The sequence below is a fragment of the Lagopus leucura genome, unplaced genomic scaffold, assembly GCF_019238085.1.
Source record: "Lagopus leucura isolate 7727_CA_CO unplaced genomic scaffold, USGS_WTPT01 Super-Scaffold_100002, whole genome shotgun sequence".
Classification (NCBI taxonomy): domain Eukaryota; kingdom Metazoa; phylum Chordata; class Aves; order Galliformes; family Phasianidae; genus Lagopus; species Lagopus leucura.
In genome coordinates, this window is record NW_024962263.1 from 57,591,794 (window position 1) to 57,618,107 (window position 26,314).

Below are 26,314 nucleotides of genomic sequence, written 5' to 3' on the forward strand. Positions count from 1 at the left end.
TAAAGCTTTGCAGAGAACAATGTCTGCTCCAGCAGAAAATACATGATCATTTTTCTTTCAGCTGGAAAAAGCAATAGCCTACTGTTCTATGTTTAGCTATTACTCCTATCCAAACCTAAAAAAAAAAAAGCAAAACAATTTTTAAAAAAGTATCTGGTTAATAATTGTGTAGCTTTTAATTGATGGAAAAGTAGACCAAGTTCACATATTATACTGAAGAAAAAAAAAAAGCAGAAGAAAAATAGTGGAAAATGACAACAAAGAATTAAATAGTGCTTAGCTCTGTAAAAAATAAGAGTCAGATAAAAAAGGAAAAATTACATTGTTTCTTTTCAATGTTAATAGCAATGACAAGTCAATACAGATAGTTCAGAACAAGCAGTGTTGTGCTCGTGCTCCCAGAACTCTGCACTGTCTGTGCTCAGTGACAAGGACTCCTTCCTTTCTCCTGTAGCTGTGCTTTAAAAAGCAAAAGGCTAAGATTTTTTTAGAATGGGAAGTCATGTCTTTATTAACCTTTTTGGTTACTCAGAATCTGATTAGGATAATTCTGTCAAACAGAAACTTAATATGGAAACATTTTATACAGAAAGAGAAAAACAGAAATATTTCAGCTTTTGCTGTTAGCTTTGCATTCTAACATACAAGGTTCACAACTCTGTAATGTTTGTTGGCAGAAAATAATACGTATTAAAGCTTAGAAATAGGGAAGGACTTCTCAGGGCACTCTCTCTTCTTCCCCAGGCACTTGTCCTGTATCAAATGTCAAAGACAGTACACACCTGTCCTTAAATTAAGGTTGTTTTACAAGTGATCTGAGTGACATTTCAGAGTAGGACATTGTAGACTGAAACAGAGTCTGGAGCAAGAGGAAATGCAGGAAATAGTGGGAGAAAGAGAGAAAAGTAGTGAAAGAGGAGAGGAGGTCTGAACAATAGAACAACACCCGGCTTCCTTATCCCCACCCTACAATTCATCAGTCAGAGAAATTTCTTGGACGTGCCAAGGACTTCCACAAGGGCAGGACTTGGGCAGGACAACCGCATGAGTTTTAACTGTTTAGCCAAGTCTTCCTCATTGGAATCAGAAGTGGATATTAGGGGCAATGCAACAACATCTGTATTTGTTCCTTACCCTGCAGTGCAGACTGTGGTGTTTGGCCTCCCGTCCATCTTCAGAAGGCCTTCTCCTTTGAACAATACAGAGCAGATTGTTGCCAGCTCTTAGGAAAGAGTTCTCGTTGAAAGTTAAGAAAAAAGTGGGGCTCTCTGTGGCCAAGTGCTGCAAATAATCAGTCTTACCAGCTCCAAAAGTACTGTGGGGATGTTAATAACCCTGTGCTGCCAGGATCTCAGCTTTATGCCTCCAGGGATGAAGATGAGGAATTGATTCAGCCTCAGTTCCTAGGAAAGAGATTAAAGTAACCACCCCCATCCACAACCAGGTATAACCACAATAAGGACATGCCCATCTGTGTGCCCTGGGGCTCAGAGATGAATCAAGTACTTGGTAGACCTCAGACATTACAGATAACCTGTCCCTGCTTTCCTCTGCATAAATCCTCCCGTGCAAGTGCAGTGTGTTCTTGTTAGAGAGCGCCCAGTGAAGCAGTCATCAAACCCTTTCTAACTGAAATGTAGTGTGTTGTCTGAGTAGAAGGACAGGAAAAGTGTCTCAGAAAATGATGTGAAAATCAATGCCTGAAGGTAGGGTTGGAACCTGATTCCTCCTCCTTGTCTTTGTGCTTTTGTCACACAGCATTTTTTCGCACTACCTCTCCCTCATTCAGCGCACAGTAAATGGGATATAATGGACACCTGCTGTCAAAACAGAGTCTGAAAGGGCTGATGTAAAAATCAGGCCTAAGCAAGAAAGTTCCAGGTAGAAAAAGAAAATTTTCCAGAACTGCTTTGAGATGGATGATATTTCCTTTAAAAAAAAAAAAAAAAGCATTCTGTTCGTGCAAATGAACACAGCTGCTACTATGGTGATTTTTTTTACTTTTCCTGCAGGCTTTGAAGTATCACTACAGACATCATAAATACCTTTCACAGTTCTTTAGCGGGCTGACAAGTTATACAATAACCTGTTTGGGGGCTTTCAGTGGTTTGAAATCCAGAGTTTGAGAACAGTTTTAAAACTTTTGTTCCAATAGCTTGAACTTTGAAAATTATGAAAGTCTCTGGGGTCATTCAGAATCCTTTGCACTGCTCAAAAAGAGGAATTTCTTTGATGGAAATGCTTCCAAGTAACTGTAAAAATAGAAACTCTTTTAAGAACATAACATGTTTAACATAAACCAAATGATTCACAGGAATGCAGCAGACGACAGAAGGAGCAGCTGTGTGAAAAATTTGATTATCTCTATTCTGTACTGGAAGAAAGAAAAAATGAGATGACACAAATAATCACTAGAACCCAAGAGGAGAAACTGGAACATGTCCGCTCCCTGATGAAGAAGTATGCGGATCATTTGGAAGCTGTGTCTAAGCTGGTTGAGTCAGGAATCCAGTTCATGGAAGAACCAGAAATGGCCGTGTTTTTGCAGGTACAGAGTCTATAAGCAGAGGCAGAAGAAGAATGATGCTTACTGAAATACTATGTAAGCATTTCTGAATTTTAGGCACATCCAGAATTTGGTCAAGTTTGAATGAATTCTCATACAAACTCACTTTAAAACTTACATCAGTGCAGGCTAGGCCTCTCACGAATAGTATACAAATCAAGGGCGAGTATTTGCCATTTGCACCAAAGTATACTATCCTATATAGTGTAAAGGCTTTGTGTTCCCAGGGGAATTTTATATTTTTCTATATGTTTTTATTTTCTCACCCCTCAAATACCAAGAGAGATTTCTGTGATTTAGAGATTTCAGTTGCACAGTAACAGTGATGAGCTTTCCAGGATTACATGTGGATACCCTAAGTCCAGTTTTTATGCCTTTACTTCAAAACTTCTAGATGTTTATAATACGACTTCAGAGCAGACGATTAGGAAACCATTGGTAGCCTGTTCCCTGGATTCATTGGTGTAGAATTTCTGTTGTGCAGTGTTCCTCTGTATTAAAGGCTGAAAAATTCTTTTCCAAAAGGAAAGCAAGAACAAAAAACTTATTTTAACAAATAATTGCTGTTGAAGAGCAGAGTATTCTTTCAAGACAAATAAAGTTCTCAAATGCACACACCAAAAAAAAAAAAAGAGCAAAAATTTTCCTATTTCATTTTTGTAAATATTTTGTGTATTTGTTGTCAGATTTTAATTAAAGTCTTCAATGAAGTGAGGAGATTACTCAAGTTTCAAGTCTCATCTCACTCACAGACTTCATGACTAATTTTTGAGATCCATATTAATGCATTCAGAAGCAGCTAGTGTAAAAATGAGATCTCAATGTATATCTCAAAAAATTGAACTGTTTAATAAGTCAGTTGTTTCTTTTTGTTTCCACAGAATGCAAAAACACTGCTCCAGAAGTAAGTATTCAAACTTGAGACACTTGATTTTTTATAATAAATTAGAGATTGCAAATTTATCTGCAAATCCAAATGCAAATAACCAATCCCTCTGTTTTAGAATTACTGAAGCATCTAAAGGATTTCAGATGGAAAAAATAGAAGATGGGTATGAAAATATGAACCAATTCACAGTGAACCTCAGTAGAGAAGAAAAGATAATAAGAGAAATTGATTTTGACAGAGGTATGTCATTTATTTCACCTAAATAGTTTTCTTAAATTGCAGTTGTATGTAATCTACGTGATGATACAGATTAGGAAAACTTGAATCAGATATTTCTTTCCATCCCAAGGTGAAACTGGACCATTTTGTATCCATTATAATAAAAAAATAAAGCCTCACGGTTAAAAATCACGTAATCTGTTTGCACCATGAATTTTACTTTTTATGTAGCCTCAAGACTTCCTTAAGAGCATGATCTTTACTGAATCCTCATGTGAAGGAATAAAAAAATTAAGCACTTTTCTCAGTCTTTAAAGTACTTTTTCCCACCCAAAGGATGCCATTATTTTATGGCTTATCTTCTATCAAAAGTCATTAAAGAAATAGAATGTTTACTACTAAAAGAAATTATAAAAGATGTACCTTTGTAATTTGTAATAATAGAGAAATGTGATTGAAATTCAGGATTGCAGTTATAGAAGGAAGCAAAGATTGTCATAATATTTCATAGATTTAACATGTTGCATGATTTGTTGTGACATCATGACTAAACATACATCATATGTCTATGAACCAATGCAAAGTTGCAATTCTGCATTTATCGGGGTAGCCTGAAATCTATGCTCACCTATGCTTTAACTTACAGAGTAAGCCACAAGAAATTAATGGACACAAATGCTTCAAAAAAGCAGACCTCTCCTATTAAAAGGCCTCATCTCTTCTACTAATTATCATCTGGTTATCTCTAATTTTGTGGTTAGTGCTGGGTTCTGTTAATACATTTACATTTACCTCTGCTAGCCCAGTTAAATCCTGTACAGATTCCTGAGACTCACTGAAGTGGCACCCATCGCTTGCTCCCACGCCACAACTTACACTGACTTCAGTGTGTGTGGCTGGTCCCAATAAGAGCACCTGTATGGGATGGCGTGAGATCCATGAACTAACTTTACTTGGCATAGGAGACATAGCATAGCGGGACAGCAGCCATGGCACCAGTGAGCAGCACAGCAGGTGTCATCTCACAGAGCCATGAACCTCCAGGGATTTATGCTGTGAGGGACAACCCCTGAGTACAACCTCATGCCCTGTTTGTCCCTGTGATCAGCCACAGCTGCTATGTCCCTGCCATCCATGCGTGTCTGCCAAGATCATGACCTCGTGCTCTCCGCCATGTGATAGAGAATGTGACACCCACCTCTTGGGGACAAGGCTTTAGTAAGGGCCTTGGGAATCAGGACTTCAGTCCTGCTGCAGTCAATCAGGTTATCTGCATGCAAAGGATGTGGAAGTAGAGATTCAGGAGTGTTTGTTTGCAGTTGTATTTCTGCAGTACAAGAGTGTTATTTGATGCAGATCTACATTCCTTCTACAGGTTCAGGCAGAACTACAAGCTGTGCAAAATGCATAGCCAATTTGTGGGCTAATGCATCTATCTCAGATTATTTATACTCTGAAGCACCGGGATGTTTCTGAGCAGCACCCTATGTTTGTGAGGATGAATAACATGATTATGCAAAACCAAACACATTGTTAGAGAACTGCCTCTGGAAAGGAGCCCAACCACAAACGCTGACAGTAGGCTGTGTCGTAGAATGTAAAATCATGATTTGACAAAGTTTAACAGCCTGGTTTTAGGGAAGTTGGTACCCTAAACCTCCACAGTTTACAAAGCAATGGGTTGCTCCGGGTTTAAAACTTCAAAACTTGTGTGGAGTGTGCTTCCCGCTGCAAGGCTCTGCAGCAGTGCCCCATGCGGGCTCCTCACTTCTGCCAGGGAGGTGGATGAGCAGCAGCTTTGCTGTGCAGCTGTAAATAGCTTTATCATTACACAGGGTAGTCAAGACACTGAAGGCCAAATTGGATGGGGCCCTGGGCATTCTGAACTAGTTGGTTGGCAGCCCTGTCCATGGCGAGGGAATTGGAACTGAATGGTTTTTAAGGCCCTTTCTAAGCCAAGTCATTCTATGGTTCCTCGATTGCATATCTTCATGTGTTGCTCAGCCCTCTCCTTCTCCATTTGTCTCATTAGAGGAAGAGGCAGAAGAGGAAGAGGAGGAGACAGTAGAAGGGGAAGATCTGGATGAAGTCCACACAGAGTCATCAGGAGAGGAGGGGGAGGAGGAAGAGCAGCTGGAAGAGGAAGGAGCTGAGAGAGCAGCACAGCCACCTCAGCAGGACCCTGAACCGCAGAGTGCAGCGGGTGAGCCCCCAGCAGAACCTGTCCCAGTGCCGCTGCCCGCTACCCCGGCTGGCCAGGTAACTGCCCCCATGGCCCTGCTGCCCTGCCAGCTCTGCTGAGCGGCCTGGCAGAGCCAGAGCCCCGCTCCTGCAGCAGCACCAGGGAGTCCTCCCTGCACTGAAGAGCAAGGCTGCTTATTGCCCTTTCACACATACACGCAGCTGTACCCTGTCCTCTCAGCCTGCATGTATATCATGTGATGGGCAAAAAATTACCTTGCTATATAAACCAGAATATATGTGGGTTACATAATATATAAATAAAAGAGATTCAATTTGGGAGTTAAACGCATTATAATGGATGTTCTGCTTGCTGCCTCCTGTGTTTTAACTCAGACTAACTGTTATAAATGAAACAGTTGATAAAATATTTATGCTAAGAGAATTTGGCATTCCCTGTGGATTCAGTGAGCTTTCCACCATTGGCTTTCAAATCATGCTTCTAATCTCTTTACTGGGAATGACGTTTACCTTCTTTTCTGCTCTGGTTGTCCTCAGGCTATCATCTAGGAGGATGCAGGAGTATCATAGACCAAACCAAAGAGGAAGCTGCCTTTAACCTAGCAGAGATACAGCCTGGCAACAAACAGATTCAGGGTGTAAATAATTCAGGCCAACGCTTTTCCTTAAGGAATGCTATTAGAATGAGACCATAATTGCTGCGTATTCTAAAAGGCTACTTAAAAATATTTATATTTTGTATGCCATGTTATCTGCCCATAGATACAATTAGTTTAGCAAGTTCTGCTCGTATGCAGTTTTTCCGGTGAAGCTGCTGAGTGGTTAAAGGCTGCTCTGATGATATTTGAAGAGGTCAATGTGAAAACAAGAGAGCAAGTGATGAATTGTTGACTATAGCAAGCTTCCCACAAAAAAACAAAGGGGGAAAAAATTGCTGTAGATTCATTCTTACTTTGATTTAAAAGCACACATGAATTTGCACCAGTTGTGTGAAGGTGCTCTTAAATCAGGTTTTATTGATTTAACTGCAGTTTGTCTTCTGAGGATTTGCGCTGATATCACTAAACTTGTGTGGCATAACTGATATGCAAACAAGAAGTAGGTGTAAGCAAGTCTGCCCACTAATATCAAATCCCTCACTTCTAAGGCTAAAATGGAAAAGGTATGGCATGCTGCTGTAGCAATTGTAAATTCCATTATGACTTGGTCAGACATGGAGTCTGACACATGGCATGTGGCACTGCAGTGCGCGGGAGGGATATGTGTATCTCAGCTTTTGCCTTCTGGTGTGAGAAAGGCACAGCAGAAAAGCAGTAGTTATAGCACTCTCAGTGAGCCCTGAGAGCTTGGTGCAAGCAGAACAGTGCAGCTCCTATAGCTGCTCCTCTTCCCAGCACAGTACAAGTGAGGTTGGCTATTGTATTGACATGATAGCAGTGGGAAAGTATTTCTCTCCAGTGTCTTTATATCCTCTTTATCTGACTGTTTGCTGCCAAATGCTTTGCTCCATCCAAAACCCAGCACCTACACCTGCTATTTGTGGCTGGTGCCAGCCAATGGGGCTCTTATACAGGATATCTTATGTTTTCAGAATCGGATTGGGTTTTTATCTGTGTATGGGATGAAATGTAGTAATTAATTAAGAACCTGTAATTTGCCAGGCAGCTGTATCCCTGTACTGGACAGTCACTGGACAGTGTATTTGAGATATGGTGCCTTCTCCTCTTGTGCCCACTGTTGTCGCCACATGCCTCAGTTCACTTCCAGAAATTTATTCCTGGCATAGAAATGGATTTAAAATGAGGCTCAAGCATAGATTAAGGAACCACTTTGCCCTTCCCAGCTAATTTAGCCCTTCTATTTTAGCTTTTGGTAACTTACATTCTTTGCCATATCTGTGTTATTCAAACTCTGGTTGCTTTTGCTTCATTTGATTGCAATTCTTCGAGACCCTATATTAGGGCAAATGTTTTCCTTGCAGAAAGGTATAACAAACAGGGCATGCAGAGAAACCTTGGCTACGGCAGGAAGGTAACATGGTGCACTCTGCTTCTTCTTTTTATCTGTCCTGCTTAAGGATGAGGTTGTGACACCAAGTGGTTCTCAACAGACTGCAGAGTCTGACAGTCAAGTGCCACCTGCGGCAGAAACCATCGATCCCTTGTTTTACCCTAGCTGGTATAAGGCTCAGCCACGGCCAGCAAGCAGCCCAAGCTCAGCCCCAGAGAGTGGGCTGGGGAAAGTTTCTCCGGAAACGAGTGCAAAGAAGGCAGAAGCCTCTGAAGTGCCAGCAGTGGAGGAGAGCGCACCAGGGAGTGGTAAGGAAAGTAATGCCACTGCGGAGACATCCAAGGTCAGTGCCACCGAGGTCAGCCCAGAGGGTTGTGATGCGCCGCAAGGCGGGAGCGGCAGCTGCTAAGGAAAACCTGACCTCATTTTCTTCTGCATGTTAAGAATAATCAGAGAAATATGGAAATGGCCCAAATGGTCATTTTGGCCAATCCCCTGGATTTACAGATGATTGGAAGATATGACAGGCTGTTTGTCAGCTGCAGAGCAGCATGCCAGCAGTTGTTTGTGCTTAGCTGCCAATGGACCTAATCGGAGTGGCTTATGCACGTGCTGCCAGAAGGGCCATGATGCCTCTGCCCATAGGTGCTTGCATGTGTTAGTAGCTGACAAATCTCATGCACAGGATTATTGTTGTCACCTGTTGGAAGCCTATGTACATCTTGTGTACACCAGTGGCTAAGCAGCTGTGGCTTGGCTTTGCCTTTTGCAGCTTGGTGGCTGCAGGTGGGGTGTACAGCTTTTCCCTGCAAACACAAAGCCATGCAAACACTCAGTGCCTTTTTGTGTGCTTGATTGGCTCTCAGTAGGCTGTATGATTTACTGTGTTCAGGTCTGTTGCAGGGGGTTTCCCCTGTGAGTTCTTGTGACTTGATTAAAGGAGAGCATGATCGTAATATATACCAGTTCTGTGTTGGACTGCCAGCAGCATGATGAGATAACAGAGATTAATGTGTTGAGCTATGAGAGGTTGTTTCCCTTAAAAGAACAATATTAGAGTGGGGATAACCTGAATTTGAATATTATTTCTTCTGCATTTGTGTGCAAACTTCAAATGAGTCAAAGACTCAAGAACCAGAGCTGAGGGGGCTGCATGGGAAGCATTTGCATATCACACCTGCTCCTGCTCTAGTGAGATGACCAGCCCATCAGCAGCACGCTAAATCAGACCGTCCCAGTTTGCAGAAGTCAGACTCAAGCTGTATGGTTTAACAGAGACATTACCTGCACGTATGTGATGATAGGAGAGTATGTGTGTGCATGCAGAAAAGCACAAGCGGGCAGTGCATACTTCAGCGCTGTTTCATTAGATGTTAGAGTTGGCCACTCAGCATACATGAACAGCCCTAAGATAATAAACCATCATGAGGTGAGCAAAAAGTTAGGAGAACTCTGTTGGCTGAAAGCTTTCTGTGGTGACACTTGAATTTGGTGGAAGTATTGTCAGTGACTTTGGTTGTAGCAAGAGCAAAAACTGACCTACAAATTCCAGCTATTTTTCAAAGTCAGGTTTTGATATATAAAAAATATACATTTAAAAATTATCAAATCACAATGACCTTATCTTCTTAAGTATATTCCAAATGATCTGGCAAAATTTGCTGGCGCTGTTTCTTGTTATCAGTTCCACAAATGAACAGGATCACAAGCTTCAGCAGAGGGAGGTGAAGTCTTTACTGGATAATTACCCAGAGGGTTGTCTGACTCTGGTATGCTTCTTTGGGTCCAGATTTACCAGCTGGAAGTAAAAGAACAAAACCAGTGCTTGGTGTGACCAGCCTTCTGGAAAAGGGCTGCTGTGGCTTTCGGTCACGTGCAGCAGCAGTGCAGTACCCAGCTCCACTCATGGCCAAGTACAGGGTGTGAAAACAGGCAGGTGGGAAAGTTGCCAGTGCCTGTGGCTGTGCAGATTTGTGGGTGCTGTCCCTTGATATTTTCTAGGATCGTGACTGACACTGACATTTGGGGAGGAGAAGAATGCTGAGAAGAACAGTGCGTGGTTCTGGGAACAGTGGAAGAACAGAAGAGGGGATTGTCCCTGGGCTGGAGGCAGGGGAAGGAATGGGAAAGCAGAGGGAGCAGGAGGGTGCAGAGTGTTCTGAGGAATAGAAAGACTGAAGTGAGCAAGCTAAGCTGGTAGCAGGGTGATACCATGGCCAGAGTCATGAATCTGAGCTGGATTGTGCATCACAAGCAAAATGGCCACTGTCCCATGTCAGTCGTCATTTTCTAGTGAACGTTCACTTTGTTTCCTTTCTGCATGTGACTTGCACAACCAACTCTCAAACTGTATTACTGAATAAGTATTATTTACTTATTTACTGCCCTGGTTGATGTTTCCTGTGCCACTGTTTTTACCCCCTTACTCCAATTAAAGAGTGTTAAAGAAAAATGCTTAGTGGTAAAGACAAGTTCGTGTTATGACAACACTGGTGAAGCATTCTTCTTATTTTCTCACAGGAGTTAGCATTCTGCATATCACTTTTGGCATTTCTTATCATACTACACCATCTTTGGAATCTGATTCAGTACATTTGTTCTTTAATGGGTAGGAAATATTTCATTTTACCATTAACTAACAGTTCAAATAGTGTCTCTGGTGATGTCCCTCTATGGACTTAAAGGAAGTTTTCCCTTTTTTTCCCCCATCTGAAAGCATCATGCTATTTCATAATTCAAACTGCCTAAAACATTTCTTCCTCGCACCTTCCAAATGCCACCCTTCAGCTTACTCCTGCATGGTTGAACATTGCATCTCCCTGGTTCACAACGGAAAGAGAAATGTACGTCCTCAGGTTTGTGGGCTTGTATTTCAATTGCTGTTCAGCTGACCAAGCTTGCAGAGCCAAGCTCATTAAATCTAATAAATGGGGAAGTAAAACATCAGGAAAGAGAAAAAGCTGAATAATTCTGCTGCTGGTACTCGCACTGTGAGCAATCTGTCCCCTCCAGGCAGCAGAGCCCAGGCTGTCCCCTTGGAGCACTGTTGTGGGGACCTCATGCCACAGCCCACACAGTATACCTTGCAGGGAGGGACTCCTTGTCAGTTCTTTTTTTCTACCAAAAGGCATCCAAAGCCACCTCTCCCATGTTCCTAGGCACACAGGAGGCCTCACTCGAAGGAAGGGAAGACTTGGGCCTGCACTGGTGCATGGCAGCAGGCAACAGCACCACTCAGTCTCACCAGACACACTAGATGGGACTGCTGCCCTGCTGCACAGACACCTATGGCTGTGTGTGTGCTTTTAAATATCTGTGCTTTAATAACTGATACCTTGGATAGGAGCTTAAGGGATAGAATTTGTACTCCCAGGTTTTCAGCCAACATGTCAAGGCTGAATGTTGCTCTGGGCAGCCTGGTTTAGCGGTTGGTGATCTTGCCTACGGCAGGGAGGTTAAAACTTAATGATCTTTGAGGTCCTTTTCAACCCAGACCATCCTATGATTCTATCATTCTATCGTTCTGTGATTTATGTCATAAATAGAGGAGCTGATTCCAAAACACGGGCAGACTATGAATACTCTGACTCCTCTTCCTTTTTCTTTTTTTTTTTTTTTTTTCTTCCCAAGAAGGTCTAAACTAAGGATTCCGTTATATATTGAGGCACAGCATTATTAGTACTTTTTTTTTTTTTCTTTCTGTAGGAAAAGCCTTTTTCCCTTAGATTGCAGTAATTAGAGATGAAATACCTACAAGACCAAGGACTAGGAACTTCACCTGGCAGTGAAGTTGTCCTGAATACAATGAATATAAACTGAACCTTAACTCTTCCATAACTTCTTCTGGAGTAACTCCTCTCTCAGAGACAGTGTCCATCGTTTAGTTTTTCCAGCTCCAAATTCCACCCTCCTTAGGTAAGCTGTGTATTTATATTCTGTTTCTGAAGTGATACGACTGATCTGCAGAGAATTCTGAGTTGCCACTCATGCATTCAATCTTATTTACTGAAGATGAAAGACATCTAACACAAAGCAATAGTAGTTAGCTTTGAGTGTTCATTCTAATGGCAGAAAAATGCAGTTTTGGTCTATTATTCAATACAAAAATGATGGTTTTCCATGCTCATTTTCTGTAACTCACTTTAAGCACTGTACAATATAACAATATGGTACGGTGCCTCTACGAGAAATGTTAGATTTCTGTTCAGATTCTACATGCAAAGATTCTGGCACTGTGACTGAAGTCCATCTCTTCTAAAAATAAAGAAAAAAAAAAAAGGAGGGGAAAAGTAATCTATCATCTATGCTTTATCTGCATAAGTTATGTAAAAAGATACTCTGTCTGGTGGTAATTTGAATTTGAAAAGCATCGGACACTGTGAATCTCAATTAAATTTACGGAGCATCGTTTAATTTTCATTTATTTGTGTTTAGTTTTGAAAATTTGTTATATTATTACAAGAGGACACAGAGCTTGTTTGTACTCCCGGGGAATCAGGCATGCAAACAGCATTATGCTCTTTTTTTTCCTTTCTCTTTCTTTTTTAATTCAAAATACCTTTTGAAATTAAAATAGACCAGTGTAGAAAGCTCTCATTTCTACCATTTGAGACCTCTTTCTGTGAGTCTCTGGTGACAGCTTTATGATTTATTTAATCATGAAATAGAAAGGAGGTGAGGGAGAAAGACATTTTGGTCTCAGACTCTATTTGCATCAAAATGATCTGCTTCCCCAAGTGCAGTGAGGTGGCTGTTCAGACGGGTTATGTGCCTTTATCTGTCGTGCAGAGTATCGGGTCCCTGCCTTTTTCGTTTTTGTGTGATAAGCCCCTGAAAGCCAAATAACAAAACTACTGGAAATAAAAATGCTAATGACTTTTTATGATGATGATAATAATAATAGTAATATAAATCTGCAGGACTATCCTAATAGCAACGTATACTTTATTTCCAGGCTATTTCAACAGAATGCCCTGATAGGGTTTTCCATGTTTTTCAACAGCAAGAAGCCAGATCCTCACAAATTTCTTTATTTAAGGGCACTTTGCTGTGAGAGATGACATTGCTGACTGTTCCCCCATAGCACAGGAGGGCTCGGGACAGAGGAGCAGAGGGTGCAGCCCGCAGGTGGTTGGCTTATTGGGTCTGAGGAGGGGCAGCATGAGGTGATTCAGGATGAAGGATATAGAAACCTCAGCCTTACAGAGACACTTCCCACTCCAGGGAGTGAAAAGTTAGGGGCATAGTCACCGTGGGCTGCTCCTGCAGCTAATGGAGAAAGAGAGGTATTGCCAGTGAGAGGCATCTCGCTAAGAACAGCCGCTGTGCACTTGGCACCCTCTTCACATCCATCAGCTGAGACGGAGGTGACTCTGCTCCTAACCCAGGTGTCTCTGCTCAGCGTTTGATGTTAGGGGGATGTTTTGAAGCAAATCTGAGCCGCTGCAGTGACAGACGGGAGTGAAAGATTGGAAGACGGGATGGGAACAGATCCACGCGCTGCCTTGCCTCTGTGGGGAGTCATGTGTTAGGGAGGATGACACAGGCATTAACAAGCAGCCCATTCGGTGCACAGGAGACTGAGATCTTAGAGTCCAAAACAAAAACAAGGAAGTTTAGAGATGGTGTGTGTGACAGGTAACAGAGGGAGGTGAAGCTAGCCTTTACTGAATCTTAAATCGTCTTCTTGTCTTCAGTCTGAGAAAAAAGGCAGAGTGGAATAGGGAGAAAAGTGCACATGTTGTTCATTAGACTTAAGAAACTCCTTCAACAGCTTGACGTTTCAGGACTCAGATGTGTGCTTTGTGTTCATTATACCTGGAGGATGCTACCAGTGGCATGCAGGTGTAGAGAACTGTGTGTCTGTTTTATAAACACCTGTGGCACCTAGCTGCTGGACTGGTACACCTGGAGGGGATAGGGGCCTTCAGTCTCTCAAAAATCTGACTTCCAGATACGTATTGAGTCATCCTTAGCAGTTCCTTTGGTTTCTAGGAGCCCTCAGTATCACACTCTTCTACAAATGCAAATGCTCAATACAGTGATGTAAGCCCGTCTTGCTGCCTAGTTTTAGGCAACCAAACTTGAAAAGCTGGCCCTAAGTTCTGCCCTTCAGTTAATTTGTGCAGACCTCTGATAGCTGGAGAAAGCCTTGCACAGAAGAGCTCTTTCCAGGAATGTATAATCCTAAAATTGGCTTCACATTCAGAACCACTCTGTCCCTCAGTCTATAACAGAGGAATCCCAACATCAGCAATGGTGGGGTATTGTATAACAAAACCTTCTTGTGTTATCACTGAAAGAAGGCAGCTCAAATTATTTTGGTCTGGTTAAAATACAGAGGGTAATTGATAGAAAAATAACGAAGAGTTTGTTCTTTTTTCCCTAATCATTTTCTTTTGTAGGCCACATCTCTCATGTAGTGACATCATGTAAATTTGTGAGAGTTTATAAAAGCCCTGCGTTCACCTGGGTCTGTGATTATCTGGTCTATTTCACCTCAGAGGAAGTACTGGACCCCATATTCTGTTGCTCAAAACCCCCATCAGGAGAAATGCCTATCTGTTGCACCGGAGGACTCAGGCACACACATCCAGTTTGAAAGGAAATGCAAGTTAATCATCCACAAACAATATTATAATCTAATTTCCCTTTGCTGCCAGTACAGTACAGTGCTTTAATTCCACGAGGATATAAAATATAATCAGGACTGAGCTGTTTGGGAGGAGAAATACTAATAGAGTGGCCTATGTTAATCTTGTTTTATTAGTTTTAAAATTTTCTATTACTTGCTTGCAACCTTCTGCCATCTGCCAAAATTACCACAGGGACAGTTCTCTCTGTATTCATGTATTGTAGCTCTCTTTGCCCTGCTGCTGAACGCTTCAATTTCAGCAGGTGATCCTTCGTATATTTTTCCAGAGACAGCTTCAAATCACATGTCAGAGGGTCAGTATTTAGCTAAGTTTTAGCCAATTGGTTGTCATGTCACTATGAAGACAATACGGACAAAATAAGATCACTTAAAATCAAAATGCACACTGTGTTCATTGCTCGCGTGCCTCTATTTCTCCATCACTCTATAAAAGGTACAGGTACCGATTTTAGTGGGGTGCTGCTCTGGGATGACTGCACAGATGCTGGTGATACACAAATAATTTTTTCATTTCTACAAATTCGATCTTGCTTATCTGCTCAGGTTAGCGAGCTGAGACATCTCTAAAGCCAACAACTCCCACAGAGGGGATGGCTTTCTTGAGAGGCCAGATTTTGGAGGAACGATACTTCTCCAGCACAGCCATCCCACAGTGTATCACAGAGCAGGATGAGGAGCGGGTGTCAGCAGCAGAGACTGCTCCAAGGATAATATGCTCCCTTGAACAATTGTACTGAGCGCTATTGAAAGGTCTGGAGATACAGAGAGCAAAATTTGATTTGATATTTACCACCTAGCTCTGGGTATGCCTGAAGCATATCTTTCCTCAAGAAAAAAACTGGGTGGTTTTCTGCCATGTCAGTAGACTTAAAATATCTGCCAGATTTGACTGAAAGAAAAATGGGTCATCTATCCTCAGTGAAGCTGAGCCTTTTGCAGAAGACCCATGAACCAGTTAGCCTACAAGCCCCAGCTGAATTCTGTTTGAAGCTTCATCCTAAGTGCCTCTTAAATTTCACTTTGAGAAAAAAGTTTTCAGCCTGTGCTGAAATACAGGGCAGACACTATATGCAAAAACCACTGTTAACATTCCAAAAAAAAAATCCACCTCTGCTTCTCCGTAACTTGAAGTACTGAGATGGGACTCAGGTACAACGCTCAGGTCTGAGTCTGCTATTTAGTTGGTGGCACATTCTGCCTGTACATTTCCATTTTGCATCTTGATTTTGTGCTTAAGGTGAGGTGTTTTTTTTTTTTCCCTTTTGTTTAGTGGACACACACAGAGAAAATCAGGAAAGTCTTGATTGCTCTTCTTTTAACACCTCTTTCCCTCACTTCTGAGAATTATCTGAGTGATTCAGAGGCAGCGATGATGAGTTGTGAGGGCGATGCATTAAGGCCAGCTTTCAGACAACAGTTTCTCATAATTAATATGAGTGGCAAATATTTCACCTGAAGTTTTACCTTGAAGAGTCCGGCCTGCAATTTGTCTGGTGAGTCATAAGTACCATCTGATTTATGTATATTTCATTTTTCACTCCATTACTAGCAATAGGATTCAACAATGACAGCACGGACAGAGTTATTTCTCCTGTTGAAATTAATACAAAGCCAGGCTCACCTAGATGTTGTCTTTCAGCAACTAGCTCATTTAAATACTGAATTCTGCCTCCGTTAAGCCTCTTCCCCAAAGCTTTGCTCACTCTGTTCATGAAGACATTTTGAAAAGAAAATAGAATGTGAACAAAAGGTATTTCTTAATCATCCTACATCCTATTATGGAAGATTTATGTCTCAACAACACAAGCCATCTGTTTGTACAGTGTTTGGTTAGTTGTCATCCCGTTACCCTGAGAAACTTCAGACTTTCATTGCAGCTGTGAACTGAGCCACTTAAAGTAGTGGCTGTTGTTTCTGAACCCTTGGAGATGGACCAATATTTAAATAGCAATCTATCCAACTAGCCGTACTGAAAGTCCCACTAGCAGTAATTAGTAGTTAATTAGGGCTGGGCCCTTGTGTTTGAATATCGTGCCCTGCTACTTCCAGGCTTTTCTGGATGCAGGACAGGGAGGGACTGAAGCATTTGATGTGGAGATGCAGGTTGGATGGCTGTGTGTGCATCCAGAAGGAGACAGAAAAAAGGAAAGGGTCAGATCACACACAGCAGTGATTCAGTCTTAGATCCCTTTTCTGGTGGTTTATACTCCTGACACCTTTACAGTAATCTTCAGGTCGTTAGGTAAGAGGCCAGTGACTAATTCAGACAACCTGCTATCCCAGATTTCCGTCCAATGGAGATAGATCGGTGCCGTGATATCCAAATCATGCTCCAGATGTCCCACATAGATGTAACACCCACTTCTCCTTTCACTGAACCGAGGATGAGGATCTCACAGCCCTGGAGAATAAGTGATCTGAGTTTCTTATTGTTCTGTTTCATTTAGAGAGCACCCTATAAAATCTGCCTGAACCTATCTCAGCTACCAAAGGTGGTGACTGATACATAGCCCATCTCTTCAAGCACTCCTGACTCAGCACTTCTGCACACAGAAGTGACTATTTTTCATGATGACACACTTGCTCTATTACAAAATGCCTTACTGAGGAAAGGTGGCTTTTGTTTCCTCCATCACTAATGGGAACATTTTCAATGTCTGGCACCAGATTTACTTTTTCAAATGCCCTCATTTTTACATTTGCATGCAATTTTATAACTTCATCTCATAAAATAAATAGACTTTTTTTTTTTAATGAAATTGGTGCTCAGATGCAGGTCATTTTGAAGCTTGGCGCTGGTGACTGTTGTCTGTGGTCTGTACACCAATAATAACTGGGTCAATAACTGAGATAGAATCTGCTGTGCCGTAGGCTTTCTGTGTGTGTTGCACAGTGGCATCAGATGGTGGCAACCTCTTGCTTCAGCCGATGTTCTGGCTTTTCTTCCCGCATATCCATCAGTGTAATTCTCTCAGAGAATGTGTGCTGTGTCCACAGTTCACATATGCCACCACAACATGCTTACAACAACCCAACAGAGTCCATAGCTCATGATGCGAGCACAAGCAGTACTTAAATCTCCAGAGCCTGGTATGTGTCCACACCTCGCTGCCATTCTGGCTCTGTTATCTGATCCAGTGAATGGAGCTCTGGAGTGAGTCACTGTCTGAACTGGCACTGTGTCTCATCCATTGGCTTTACAAAAAATGCCATTTGCAGAGGAAGAAAAAGTTTTAATTTATAACACTCCATGTTACAAAGGAAAGATGGTATAACAGAGACAAACGGGACGTTAAACCACTGCTAGATTTGCTCCTTCTCACTGAAAGTTAAGAGTGAAGTTTCTCTAACATGGAATAATGGGTTGCTATCATAGAGAAGCTGTTTAAAGGCCTTTAGTTCACATTTAATTTGTTGATCTGAAATCACATCTACTTACGGAATGAAGAAGAATTAGAAGGAAGAGAGGAGAGGTGGTAGCCATGAGCAGCTTTCTGGCAATGATGTCCACTTATTCCTGCAGCCTCTCAGGATGGTTCTTCCTTTGCTAGACTTGTCCAGCAGGGCCGGAAGTGCAGAAGAAATTAGAAATGATAGTTGGTTCACTGATCAGGAGATCCTCAAGGACTTCAATGTCAGAGGAGCAAAGAACGATGGGTGGATAAATCCAGAAAATACACATCTGATCATGTTCATATTCACGTTTGTAAGACTCCTCCCACCTTGAATTTCCTTCATTTTCCTTGATACTGCTGCAGCAATGGGTGAAACATAAGAAGTGTGTCTTATTTGTTGTTTTCTTTTTCTTTTTGAGTCATGAAAAAGATCTCTTAGAGAGCAAATTTGCTTGTCCCAAGTGCCAGCTAGAAGTCAAGCAGCCTCTTACTCATTCTCTAAAACTGCTTCCAGCACTGGTTCTGGAACTTGGTATTGCATGAGAGATGTGCATATCCTACACCAAAATAAGCTAAGTAGTCTGTTTCCCTCTGAACCACATCTAGTCCCTTTAAGGTCATTATGCAGGAGACCTTGTGGCAGGCAGTAGCCACACAATGTTAATTGCAATATAATGAAAATCTATTAAAGTAAGGCATTTGCCTTACTTCACTTTCACCCAATAAACTTTTAAAATTCATTGCCAACCACTATTATGAAAGTGACATAGCTAGTGCTGTGATTGATGGAGTTTGTCTATGCTTATTATTTGGTCTGCCACCATGTGTGTTTTTGTGACAGATAATCGTAGCAATTATTTCACAGAATATTCCATTGGTTCCCACTAATAAAAAGAAAAGATCCATACAGAGGAAGCCACTCCTTAGCTTGAAAGAGAATTGCTGTGATATGTGTGACAGCTGCCAGGTGTTTTGCTGAAAGAGCTAGACTGCATAAAAATTTGAAAACAAAATGCTTGAACTAAAGTTTAAACTATTTAAAAATAACCTGTTGTGCTCCCTTTGTTTCCGCTGCCTGGAAGTGTTGAGTGCCAAAAGAGTAACACTTGACATTTGAGGCAGACAAACATAGCCTACAGATTCTGTGATGGCTTTGCGACCAGCTAGAATGTTTTAATCATGCCTGTTCTTGTCAACACTGGAAGCTGCTTCTAAACAAGCAAGCGAAAATAAGGGAATTAACTTTAATTTCTCGCTCCTTTTCTGAGGTTAGAGGCTCCATAGAAGCAAAAAAAATCTTGTAGTTTCACTGTTTTTCTCTCCAAGACCCACATTTTCTTACAAATTCACATTCTTGCTATCATGGTGGGTCGAAATTAGGCAGCAAAGGCATTGCATAGCTCACATGCCTCTAAGGGTGAAGGTCTGTTTTTTTTTCTGACAGCAAAGGTAGTTCAGGAGTTTCTTGCCAAGTGGCCCTGCTTCTTATTCCTGCCTAGATGCCACCACTTGCATGGCAGCTGTGCTGATGCAGCTGGATTTTTTGGGCTGTGTTGGAATTTAATCAAATGGTCCAGGTTAAATATATCACTCTTCACCTCAAAAACAACAAAAAAATTGATGTCATTCCAGTGACATTCCCATTCTTAGCACAGCCTTGCAAACAGCTGCAGTGGTGCAAATGGACAGTGAGCCAGGGAGGGAAAGCCGGAAGAGGCGGATGGGGAGCCAAGGGGCACGACCTTCTTTAGTTATTGCTGTTACTCCAGCAAATATTCATATAGCTGTCCAAGAGGACTATTTGTAACCAACTAGTGTATCCACCTACATAGCTGTAAGAAGAAATCAGAAATATCATAGTCGCAAAGCCTTCAATCAGTACAAAATGAAGGACCATATTTGTTCAAAAATGCGAGAAGGTAATTTTGGCTTTGCAGAATTGTCTTTGCTATTCTCCTATGACCAGCACAAAGCCAGCAATTATTTTTTTGTTTTCTTACTAATTACACAGAATTCTGATCATTTAGCCACGTTCAAGCTAGATGAAATGTAACTGTGGGGGATCTACAGCCCTGGAGGAGGAAACAGCTATTTCAGCCTTCATTTCTTTCACATCTCCTTGCAAGATGGTGTGACGCAACCTCCAAGAGGTTCATTATAAAATATACTTTATCAGAAGTCATCAAAAAATAAGTTAAAAAGATTGTTAAAACAAAAATAAAATTGAAAGAGACTATGAATACCTTTCACGTTTCCTCCCCACTTCCTACGTATAGGAAGTTGATCTTGTAGAAGGTAATGGTGCCATCAAATTTTGCAGCTCTTCTCTTAAGAGTTTTCTGATATATTGAGGTAATTATTACACCTTCCCCGTGTAATTATTTAAAAGCCAAATCTCATCTAATCTCGTCACGAAGAGCATCTCTAGAGCCAGGAGAGAAAAAGAGGCACCTTCAGAGGGCAGTCCGCCCTCTGAAGACACCTCTTTTAGGACAGCGCAAATCACCCTCCAGTGGTTCCTTTGCCACTGAGGAGGGAATACAGTTTGCCTGACTGAGTATTCCACCGTTGGATGGCTAGAGTTCGCTAACATGGGTCCCACCTACACCTAAAGGCTACGGAGATTAGTAGTGGCAGAGCAGAAAACAGCATATGGGCTTCATTCCATTTTGAATTTCGGGAAGGCCTGGACTGCCTGTTTTTCCCCAGCAAAAACAGGATAACTGCTACAAGATAAACATGATGAATGAAAAGGTTGTGCAAAGCCAGCCCACTTGCTCTTCTTCCTTCCATGCCCTTCACTAGAACCCTACAAAGATTTAGCTCATGCTTGTGCTTAAGGAAGCAAATGCTGAAAGGTGCTGAATACCTGCAAGTTCAATACGACTCATCTGTTAAAACCCTGAGATCTTGTGCTGTTTGTTCAGGCACATCCCGGCCTGCCAGCTACTGAGGGGTGCTAAACGGATTTTCAGTGGGAGTTGCGGTTGCTCAGCACCTCCATAGAGCTGGCATGTAAGTCCTGCCTGGACTTCTCTGATGGGAAAAGCAGATCCAGCCATCAGTCATATAGGGTGTGCTTCCCTCTGCTCTGTGAGCTGGCCTGGTGAAAATTCCTGGTGCTCATTAAAAGCATCATCTGATGTCACTCAACACCACGGGGGAAAATATACATCAAGGAGTAAGTATTCAGCACTCTCTCAGCATTGGCCTAATGCGGTTCATGTCATCTGAGGGAAAGACTTCAGTTATTCCTTTTTACTGTTAGAGGCCCAAATCAAGGGCTGGGACTTGTAATTCTAGGTAGTGTGGAAAACAAGTGCTACCCATGAGATCGTCACAACTCAGATCAAGTTCCAGTTCCTCACAGCCCTGAGCACACACTACCAAGCATTAAGTCCAAAACCCCAGGAAGACAAGTGGGCAGGGCTGGGACCTGTGTGACTCAGTGCACAAACAACACCAAAGTGTCACAGGTGTGAAAACACAAACCTAAAAGCCAGGGAATGGCCCCGCTGCCAGCTCTGCGCTGGCCTCACACCTGACCAGGCCTGCTGTTGGGTTGTTGCTCTTGGAAGGGCAGATGGAGGTGTTGCAGGCTGGCAGCCTGCTGAGCCCACTGAGGTGTGGGGAGAAGGCGTTCTTCATCCAGCCAGATCCGATGGGAACGTGCTGGGCTCTGGCGGTGTTGTGCTGACACAGGGAGATGTCATCTCCGTAGCATATGAAGGAGTTAACGCATGATGAAACATGGCCTTGTCAGTGGTGTAGACAAAGATTGTTTTGTTTGAAATGCAGCACCAGCAATGCTGGTTAGCGAGGTAATGCGGTCACCTTTCCCATCCAAGTCGTTATCTCTTCTGATGTGCTAGGTGCCATGCCTACCTAACATGAAGCTCATAGATCGTTCTTTGCTTCAACGTCGAGCTTGGTTTGGTGGGTATTTCTGGATAATGGCTTAGCAGAATAGCAAGTGAAGGTGATAAGGAAAGCCCGTCCTGCACAAGAGGACAAATGCCAAGATACTGGGATGGTTTTAAGTTTAAGAAGTTTGGAAGAAATATATAAAATTGCAGAAGATGACTTGTTAGATTCCTGCCAGCCTTTGTGAGGTGAAAGCAATGAGGGGTCTTCCCCGTGCTTGCTCACATACACTGCTGAGGCTCAGTGTGCACAACTGCACAAGCAGTTTCAAAACCACTTTTAGCCAGTCCAGGCACTCCAGTTGTCCTTCCAAAAATAAAAGGCAAAATTTTCAACACCACGGAGGACTAATAAACCACCCACGCTCCTGCATCTGCTGAGATGTAGGGAGCACAGAATCCCTTACGTCTCTGAAAGTCTTGCCACGTATTCACTTCTGATATCTGGCTCTGTAATCTGGGCTGGAACGCTTCAGTTGAAAGGTTTGCACTCAGCACTTCCCGGTCTGAGAGTCACATCGGCACTCAGTCAGCTCTGGCCTTTCCAGCTGAGCATTGGCCCCACAGGCCCTACTCTGCACAATGCTTTGGCACGAGCCTGGGAAAACCCTTCTCACGACACTGCTGAACTCATTTCTGAGCCCTGTGTGTTGCTGTGAGTAGGAGAGTTGCCTTGCTTTGCAGATACAAATGTAAGCCAAAGATGAGTGAGTATTTATATTAAAGCAAATTCTCAGATAGTATTTCACTGGAACAAATAGGGCAATGCCAGCCTAGAGCACCTGAGGATCCAGGTCTAAAAAGGGAACTCAGAAATCTAATGAGACACAAATGAAGAAATAGGGAGCTGCATGTTCATCCCTCCATTCTGCTTTGTCTATTGGTGTCATGGCACTCAAGCAGGGAGTAACTGAATGAAGCTCAGCAGCCCACTGGCACATAACCACCGTCCCCTCACCGATTCCTGTGGCACACTTTAACATGAAGTACTTAAAAAATGCTATGATAAACCATCAGTCCATGCTTCAGTTCCTCATAAGCACCCCTGCTTCCCTGTTTGTTCCTGGATATGTATCTTAGCATCGCTGCTTTGGTGACTTTTCCATTTTAGGATGGTATTATAGAAGATAACGTGTTAAAGGACACAACGCTGCCATTTTCCCTCTCCTGAGTGATAACAAGCAGTTCTCAGAGATCAGCCTGAACTTCCCAGAGCAAGGAGAAACCCTGCACAGAGATTTGGGCAGTATTGACCCAAAGACCATAGAACTATTTGAATTCTAAGGATGTGCAATAATGTGCATCTACAGAAAGAGAGCTAAGAAATCCTGTGTATTTTGTGCTAAATCATGGTTTTTGATGAAGACAGAAGGCATCCCTTAGCTGCCCAATCATCCATTTTTATGTGTTTTACCTTTAATAGGATTTCTGGTTCTTCTCACAAAGCCAGTGTTCATTCTCTGCCAAAGAAATGTTTCTATATATTATAGTGACCTGTTAAAGATCCGCCTACCTACCTTTAAAACATAATGACAATTCCTATGGTCAGCAGGCACAGCATATCATGTCCAGATTCCTTTTTTTTTTCTTTTTTTCTTTTTTTTTTTTTTTTTTCAGAAATGGGCTCCTTGGGCAAATAATGAGCAAAATTTGTTCTGAGATCGTAGAATGGATTGTAGAACCAGAAGCTTACATTTTCTTTTCTTGGTCTGAGTGAAATTAAAGTGAATTAAATATTAAAAGACTTTAAAGAGAAACAAAAATCGAAGCAAACTGAAGGCAGATTTCTGAATACTGATAGTGCCAAGTGGCAGTGCCCTGTGGTGATTTCTGGCTTAGCTCCAGGGATCACTGGGTCACAGGCAGTTGTCACCTTCATGCAGTGATATCCCAGAGGCCCAAATCTGGACGCAGCCCCTTGCATGGGCTCTGCTCACACAGGGTGGTCCTTCTTGGCATGATCTCCTCTGGCTTGTCAGCCTGCACTCATGAGGTTTCCACACTCCCCGCCTTTCTCCCCTTTCCCATTCCACTCTATCTTCCTGCGTGGTGTGAAATCGAGAGGGTTTTAACCCAATTTCTCTTGCCCACCTGCCAACCTCTCCTTCTTTTGCAGACTGCTTCTGAGCCATCCCCTGCGGGGCGAGCGGAAGCCGCTGTCGGGAGCAGTGAGCAGAGCACCGAGCCAACCCGACACATCTTCTCCTTCTCCTGGCTGAATTCCCTGACCGAATGAGGATCTGGAGGGGCCACCCGGGGTCAGCGCAGGAGCAGGCCCAGGAGGGGACACCTGAGCAGTGCATGCTCCCAGGAGCCCAAAACCTCCATCCACATCATACCCAGCCATGGAGACAGCAGTGTCCTGGAAGGGACGGGAGCGTGGGGACAAATGGCTGTACTTCTCTATGTAGTCAGAGTGTTTTCCAATAATTTCTTGTTTCTGAGGGAAAAACGGCATCGCTACAGATGCAGGACAAATACTCTTCACATTTTGTCATTCGTCTGCTTTTTGATGTGTCCCTGTGTGAATGTAGCTGCTCCCCAGTCCCTCTGGCAGATGCTGCTGCAGTGCTCACCAGCAGCTCCCTGTGCCCAGCAACACTGGAGATACCTCTGCGGCACCCCCAAGAGAGGGATGATGTTTGTCACCTGCGGTCCCCATGGCTTCCCATACTGGGGGAGGGAGAGGGAAACTGCCCCTTCTTCTTTCTCCCTTTGCATCTACTTTCCCGAAGGGCCTTGCTCACCGGGGCGGGGGGCGGGAGGGGGGGCACGGCAGGAGGGGTGGGGACAGGCAAACCCCATCAGCATGGGGCAGATGTTGGGGTTACAGCAGAAGTTGAACCGTTGAGGTGATTCTTCTGACAAAATTCCTGTCTTAAAAGGAGTGCTCCTAGCGCGCTGAAGGTAACAGAGTGCTTGAGGGAGACGGGAGGAGCGCTCGGTACCAGAGTCGAGCCCTGAGCTGGGACTGTGGGCACGGGGCTGTGCGGGAGCGACCTCAGTGCGGGGCTCAGCTCCGATCGGTGCTTATTGCCTCCAGAAAACGCTCCTGCAGGGGAACTTCCGGGGGGATGAGGGCTGCGCAGAGCTTTGGGGCTGACAGAGAGCGGAGCGCTGCTGCCACTCGTATCGCCGTGTCCGTCCAGGAGGAGGATCGGCTCCGGGGTGGTGGTCCCGGTCGTGTCTCCGCGACCCTGGCAACCCGCAGCGAGCGGCGGAGCGGAGCGCAGTGCTGTGCCACCCCCGAGCGGGGCGGGCGGCCCACGGTGCCAGGCAAGAAAGCGTGTCCAGCCATCGTTCCTTTGCAGCTTTTATTAAAAATATAAATATTAAACATTCTCTTACACAACAAAATCAACCGAGCGCTGAAAAGATGTTTTATTGTGAAAATGTTGTACAGGGTAAAAGTGGACTCGAAGTAGCGGACAGAGGTTCCCCTCCCGCCTCCCTCCCCGGCACGGCGCTCCCCGTGCTCCCCGCCGCCCCCGGCCGTCCCTGCGGAGCCCTCTCGCTATGGGAAATGGAGAAATAAATAAGGGTCGGGGGGGGGGGCCCGGTGGCACCGCGCGTCCGCGCATGCTGAGGGGGGGCGGCGGCTCGGAGCGCGCCCTTCGGGGTTCGAAGCTCTATAAAAATAAAGAGATGACATCAGAGCAGCACTATGGTACGTCGGGCGGTGTGATGGCTCTGGTGCTGACCGCGGGGTCCCTTTGGCAAGGCGCGGGGGGGTCGCCTCACTTCCCGATGATTTCCATCAGTTTCCTGTTGCTGTGGGCTTGCTGCGCCAGCTGCTCGGCGCGGGCCATCTCCAGCACTTCCCGCAGCAGGTGGAAAGTCAGGTCCAGGGAGATGGGCGGCTCCTCGGAGCGCTTCTCTCTCTCCACCGCCTCCCCCGCTCCTTCGTCCCCCTCGGGGCTCCCCGACCGCTGCAGTTGCGCCGCGGCCGCCCGCAACAACTCGGCGGATGCTTCGGGCCGGAGGTGGCCGCCGGAGGAGGCGGAGAAAGGGCCGGCGGGGCGCTTGGTGAGGTGGCCCAGGCGCAGGAAGTACTCCTCTCCCATGCGGAGCAGGACGGGCAGAGTTTGCTGCTGCTGCTGCTGCTGCTGCTGCTGCGGGAAGAAATCGGGCTGCTGCAGAGCCCCGCGGGCGGCTCCCGGGCTCTTGCTGAGCGCTCGGCACTCGTGGCAGGGCAGCAGGGCGAGCAGCAGGATCCCCGCGCACACCAGTGGCTGGAGCTTCATGGTCGGGGCCGGACCTGCAGCGGGGCGAACGGGTGGGGGACACGCGCGGGTCACACGGCCGGGCTCGGGCGGGGGGCGCGCAGCGCGGCCGCTGTCCCGGTGCTGAAACGCGGCCCCGGCGCACCCCGAGCCCCTCCGCGCCGCTCCGCGCCCCTCCGCGCCCGCCCGCGGCCACCCGGCCCCCGCCCGGCCCCCGCCGTCGGGGCGAGCG

General features: G+C 44.3%; 2 protein-coding genes across 4 annotated transcripts in view; one reads left to right on the forward strand and one right to left on the reverse strand.

The window, feature by feature from the left end:
* The window catches only part of TRIM55 (tripartite motif containing 55), a 36,112-nt gene extending 11,766 nt beyond the window's left edge, over nucleotides 1–24,346 (forward strand). The window contains exons 5-11 of one of the 3 annotated variants that reach the window (XM_042868992.1): nucleotides 2,315–2,548; nucleotides 3,448–3,470; nucleotides 3,571–3,695; nucleotides 5,707–5,933; nucleotides 7,954–8,229; nucleotides 10,407–10,494; nucleotides 23,976–24,063. In XM_042868992.1, the coding sequence (XP_042724926.1) occupies nucleotides 2,315–2,548; nucleotides 3,448–3,470; nucleotides 3,571–3,695; nucleotides 5,707–5,933; nucleotides 7,954–8,229; nucleotides 10,407–10,494; nucleotides 23,976–23,986 (984 nt within the window). In that variant the 3' untranslated portion in view covers nucleotides 23,987–24,063. Of the gene's footprint in view, nucleotides 1–2,314; nucleotides 2,549–3,447; nucleotides 3,471–3,570; nucleotides 3,696–5,706; nucleotides 5,934–7,953; nucleotides 8,230–10,406; nucleotides 10,495–23,975 lie in introns of all 3 variants that reach the window. The other 2 variants (XM_042868991.1, XM_042868993.1) reach the window with 2 other exon arrangements.
* Nucleotides 24,347–25,546: 1,200 nt separating this feature from the next.
* CRH (corticotropin releasing hormone) lies at nucleotides 25,547–26,103 on the reverse strand. The gene has a single exon (XM_042870356.1). The coding sequence runs from the start codon at nucleotides 26,101–26,103 to the stop codon at nucleotides 25,597–25,599; it is 507 nt and encodes a 168-aa protein (XP_042726290.1). The 3' UTR covers nucleotides 25,547–25,596.
* Nucleotides 26,104–26,314: the final 211 nt, after the last annotated feature.

Excerpts from the sequence above, each read along its gene's own strand:
- CRH (XM_042870356.1), bottom strand. The coding sequence starts at position 26,103 with ATGAAGCTCCAGCCACTGGTGTGCGCGGGGATCCTGCTGCTCGCCCTG.